The 5226-nt window shown below is 42.7% G+C and overlaps 1 protein-coding gene across 1 annotated transcript; it reads right to left on the bottom strand.

The window, feature by feature from the left end:
• Positions 1-4288: 4288 nt before the first annotated feature.
• ATOH7 (atonal bHLH transcription factor 7) lies at positions 4289-4744 on the bottom strand. The gene has a single exon (XM_044684835.1). It carries the CDS (start codon positions 4742-4744, stop codon positions 4289-4291), a length of 456 nt encoding a protein of 151 aa, XP_044540770.1.
• Positions 4745-5226: the final 482 nt, after the last annotated feature.

Here is a 5226-nt window from a genome sequence, read left to right on the forward strand (position 1 = left end):
ATTTATATAAATAAATGCTTATATTTATTTATATAAATAAAATATATTTATAATCAATGTAAAACCTCAGTAAAACCAGATTGATGTTAATTGGTTCAATGATCCTGAAGTTCTGAACACCCTGGAATAAAGTCTCAAGCCAATGGCATTCTGGAAGAATCCCATAACTCTTTGGGGTGATGCTAGAAATATGAGGGGGAACATAGCCAGTCTTGCTATAAGGAGGTGTGAGTGCAGGCTGAAGTTAGCATAAGGCCTCCCTCCCTAGGACTCATGGACTACACTCACATACAACACTTTTCTGTGTTACAGGTCATCTAGATGACCAATAGCTATTTCAGTAGCCCTTTGCAGGTAATTCCCAACATTCACTATCCGTCTCTTTTTCCTCTGCTCCTTCCTGGATGATCTCTCACCTGAAGGCTATTCCTTAGAGGACAGGCAGCTTTGCAGTGCTTAGGAGGAGGAGCCTGGCATTTATCACTTCTTTGTGAGTGGCCCTTGCTCTTTCTTTTTACTTTCCCCCTCTGTATCACCTTTATCCACTTTCCAGCCTCCCGGCAGAGGTCAGGATTCCTTATCTATAAATGAAAGAAGTTTGACCTAACTCTAAAATTCTATGATCCTTATGAATTATCAATAATGGAACATTCAAGAAATGTTTATTAAGATCCTCTTAAAGGTGTGGCTAAGTTGCTCAGTGGAGAGAGAGGCAGGCCTGGAGATGGGAGGTCCTCAGTTCAAATCTGGCCTCAGATACTTCCTAGTTGGGTGACCCTAGGCAAGTCACTAAACCTCATTTAACCAGCCTTTATTGTTCTTCTGCCTTGGAACCAATACTCAGTAGAGATTCCAAGACAGAAAGAAAGGTGTTGGGTTTTTTTTTTACATCTATTAGGTATGAAGCCCTAGTCCAATGACACATATTTATGCGGTGCTCTAAGGTTCTTAAAGTCTTTTCTTCATAACAATGATAGAAAATATTATAGGAATTATTGTCTCCCACTTTTATAGATGAGGAAACTGAGGCTCAGAAGTGAAGAGACTTGCCCAGGATCACACAGCTCATGCCAGACTCCAAATTTGAATGTGGCTCTTTCCTATCTTTGTATCCAAAACTTTTTCTACCCATCACAAGATTTCTGGCTCTGTGGTAAACAAAGAAAGAGTGGTACATGGAGCTTATAATCTAGATGGGAAGGCAAGGCACAACTCCATAATTCTTCAAAGATCTCTGATTTCTCCTTCCCTGATGTATAAGGCAATCCTTCTTGACCCAGATGGTCTACAAAAATTGCCATGGCCAAAAGGACCATAAGCCCAAAGCCAGCCTGGGAGTGAGCATCTCTGAACTCAACCAGGCTGATCCTGAGGTTAATTGGCCTCCAGTCCATCACCAGTTTCATGCTCAAGAATATTTTGAGCAAGAATATAAAAAATAAACATTTTAATGTTTAATGGATCTAAAATTTTATCTGGGTTGACATATTCCTCACTGACACAGATTGTGACCCCTCCATAACTTAGGGGTCTTGGCGAGCTGTGGTGGTAGAAAAATCCATCTCCTTATGTCGCCCCCCCCAGTAATGAGAGGCTCTCTATCTGCCTGAAAAAATTATAGGATCTGACCCAGAGTTTAGAAGGGACCTTAAGCATCTAACCCAACCACCTCATTTTACAGATATAGAAACTGAGGCCCATAAAGGTCACACGGGTAAAAAACATCAAAAAAATTTGAATATTTAAGACTATGTAAAGTGGTCCGGACCGTGTACTCCACTGGAGTTCTTTTTCAGACTTGTTCTCATTCACCTTTATAATTCATGATATACTTAGAGCACTATTTTTCATAATTCTTTCTAAAAAGCTTAATTAGATTACAATACTTGTTGGGGGCAGGGATTAGAGAAGCAGAGAAAGCTAGCCAAAACTCCAATTTGGTCATCATGATGGCAGAGGACAGAATCTCTATGCTTGGTTCATTGTTGTGCCCACACACCTCACACTTATACCAAGCAATCATCATGAAAAGGCTAGATATATTGCTTTGTAATTTTAATAATAGAAATTCAGAGTCCAGAGTAATCATAGATTTGCTGCCTTCAAAATGGTTTGAAAGAAAAGGAGATTATGAATATTCATTATTTGATGATTTCACAAAAATTCCATTTTTACTTTGAGCCTATGGGTTTGAGAAAGCATTTTCTCTGCTTGTAAGCTGAAAGGGGATTCCTATTTCTTAATGACAGTTGAGGCAGAGCTGTGGATATACCATAGACTGTGGTCAAATTGTAAATTGGAGAGAGACTAAGCGTGAACAGAGTTCATGCTTTTAAAATTGGAATCTCATTCATTTTGTTTCGTTTTTAACAAATCCCAAGTGTACAGAGAAATGAGACTCTAAGTTCTTGCTAATTATGAATAAGAAGTTCTCCATAAATATAACCAATGCCATAAACCACTACATCTTTTCTTACACTAAGGAGCTGCACTGATTTTTTACAAAGCTAGCAGATGTATGGATGAGTGACAAAGGGAATTCAGTAGATCCAACTCTACACTTAGCCCACCACCCCTCCTATCACTTTTGAAAGGAGAACTTCTTAGTATTAAGTACAGAGAAGTCTTTGCCAAAAGCGCGCTCTCTCTCTCTTTTTCTCTCTTTCCTTCCCTCCCTCCCTCTCTCTCTCCCTCCCTCTCTTTCTCTCTACTTTTCTCCCTCCCTCCTCCCTCTCTCTCTTTCCCTCTCTGTGTGTGTCTCTCTACTTCTCTTCCTTCCTTCTCCCTGTCTCTCTCCTTCTCTCTCTTTCCTTTTCTCTCTTTCTGTCTCTCTACTTCTCTCCCTCCATTCTCTCTCCCTCTCTCTTTCCTTCCCTCCCTCCCCTTCTCTCTCCCTCCCTCTCTTTCTCTCTACTTTTCTCCCTCCTTCTCTCTCTTTCCCTCTCTGAGTGTGTCTCTCTACTTCTCTTCCTCCCTCCTCTCTCTCTCTCTCTCTCTCTCTCTCTCTCTCTCTCTCTCTCCCCCCCAACTTGAAGGATATCTCTAACCATCTGTATAAATTATTACATAATTGTTCCATAAGAAACAAAATAGTAAAACCATGTTTTAACTTTAATTGTTTAAAACGTAAAAGTTACTTAAATTATATAAAAAAAAACACAAACAAAAACCCACCAAACACTTCTGAATTTCATAGCTGATTGAAGAATCATTTCCAAATATCAGCCTCATGGTTGCAATGTTCCCAAAGCGGAATGAGCTCCCTTCTACAGGAATTAGTTCCCCATCACTGAAGCCTCAGGTGGAGGCAGGGTGACCATTTGTCAGGGATGTTGCAGGGACGATTCCTGGTCAAAGACAGGTTGGGCAAGATGGCTTCTGAAATCCCATTCTGCTCGGAGATTCTGTAGCCCTCCAACCCAGATCGGTGTTATGGGCAGTGCCAGTGGCCATTGCCCCAGAAGCATTGCAAGACTACTAGGAAATCAGTACAGAACTAACATAAAAAAATTAAAAAAAAAAAAAAAGAAACCAAGGAAGGCCAATGTTTTATTAATAGTTTACAAAAATCTATATTTTAAATCCTATATGGAAGCTGATTAAAAAAATACAGAGAATTTATGCCCATAATGCTCTACCAAAAAAGCCTAAGATTTCTCCTCATGCACACACACAAACATCACAATATAGCATAAAAGTGTTTGCTTTGACAAGCGAGTGTAAAGGTTAGCATCGTTTGCACAAGGTGGAATGGGCTCCATTCTGAGCACAGACAAGAAATACACAAATAAGGAAAGCAAAGGGAATCCATAACATGTCAAACTTACAAAGTTTACCCAAGTTCATTCTCTGAGGACTAAACCAGCAGGACAGTCTCATCTCATTTTTTTCTTGAAGGTGGAATTCCTTTCCTCAAAGGAGTCAGTAAAAGAGTAGGAAAGATGGAGGAAAAGTCCTCGAACTAATTTTCGTGATCAGGTCATTTACAATTTCCATGGCAAGCAATGAAACATCTCAAGAGAGTGATTCTGTGCTCTGGCATTTCTACGTCAATGTCAGTGGGGAGGGGGAGGGGGGAGACAAGATTCGAATATTCTCTGGCTTGACAAGCTTTGTTTTTTTAAGTCCTAACTTGGCTGACCTTCTAGAGATGCATTTCCCAAACGAAATCTATTTCTAGGATTCCACTTCAAAGACTGAAGCTGCCAAGCCTCAAAGCCCACAGCCCGGTCCGCCGGCTTCCAGCAATGATCAAGTCAGGCAATATGAGGAGGGGCATCGAGGGGCCTTAATTGGCCATTTGAAAGTGTTCAGGCTGATAGCCGAAGAGTCTTTGGGCGTAGTGCTCACTCTCTCCGGGCAGCTTGGGTCCCACGAGGGCGTGGTAGCTGTCCTGATTGAAGTGCTCGCAATGAAGGTGAATCCAGTCCCTCTCTGTGCTGTATCGCTCCGCTTCAGCCAGGATCCGGGTCAAAGCCATGATGTAACTGAGGGCCATCTGCAGCGTTTCGTACTTAGAGAGCTTTTTATCCTGGCCCCACTGGGGGACCACTTTCCGCAGGCGATCAAAAGCCGTGTTGAGTCCTTGCATACGCCGCCTCTCCCTGGCATTGGCCGCCAGCCTCCGCCGGGCAGCATTCTCCATTCTTTCCGAGCTGCCCTTCCCTGCGCACTCGACGCCACCTTTGCACTGGGGCTCAGATTCCACGGCGGAATCCAGGGAGTTGGCTTTGCAGGATTTCATGCCTGGGAAGTGTGGCCTCGCAGCACCCTCTGCCCCAAAGTTGGCGGCCGCCGAGAGATAGTAAGGGAAGGATCAAACTCTTTGACCTCTTCTCAATGTAGCCCACCTTGAGCAATGAAGGAGAAAAGCAGCTCATTTGTGGGAGAGGAATTGGCGGGCTGAAGGCAGAGGTTCAAGGCTCTGCCCAGCTGGATCGCTAGCCTGAGGTTTCTTCACTTGCCGGAATTCAAGAGAGATAGAGAAGATGCTGACCAGAGCTCCATCTCCCCAAAGTCAAGTTCTACACGACAAAGGGTTTTTTTTTTTTTCTCCTCCGCGGTACTTTCAGGCATGAAATAAATTTAGTTTGCCGATTAGAGGTCCTTCTGCGTTCTCGAGGAAAGCGGCACTTTTCAGTCGGATGTATTCTTTCAGAAAGAAAGAAAGAAGGAGAGAGAGAGAGAGAGAGAGAGAGAGAGAGAGAGAGAGAGAGAGAGAGAGAG

The sequence above is a fragment of the Gracilinanus agilis genome, unplaced genomic scaffold, assembly GCF_016433145.1.
Source record: "Gracilinanus agilis isolate LMUSP501 unplaced genomic scaffold, AgileGrace unplaced_scaffold56389, whole genome shotgun sequence".
Classification (NCBI taxonomy): Eukaryota; Metazoa; Chordata; class Mammalia; order Didelphimorphia; family Didelphidae; genus Gracilinanus; species Gracilinanus agilis.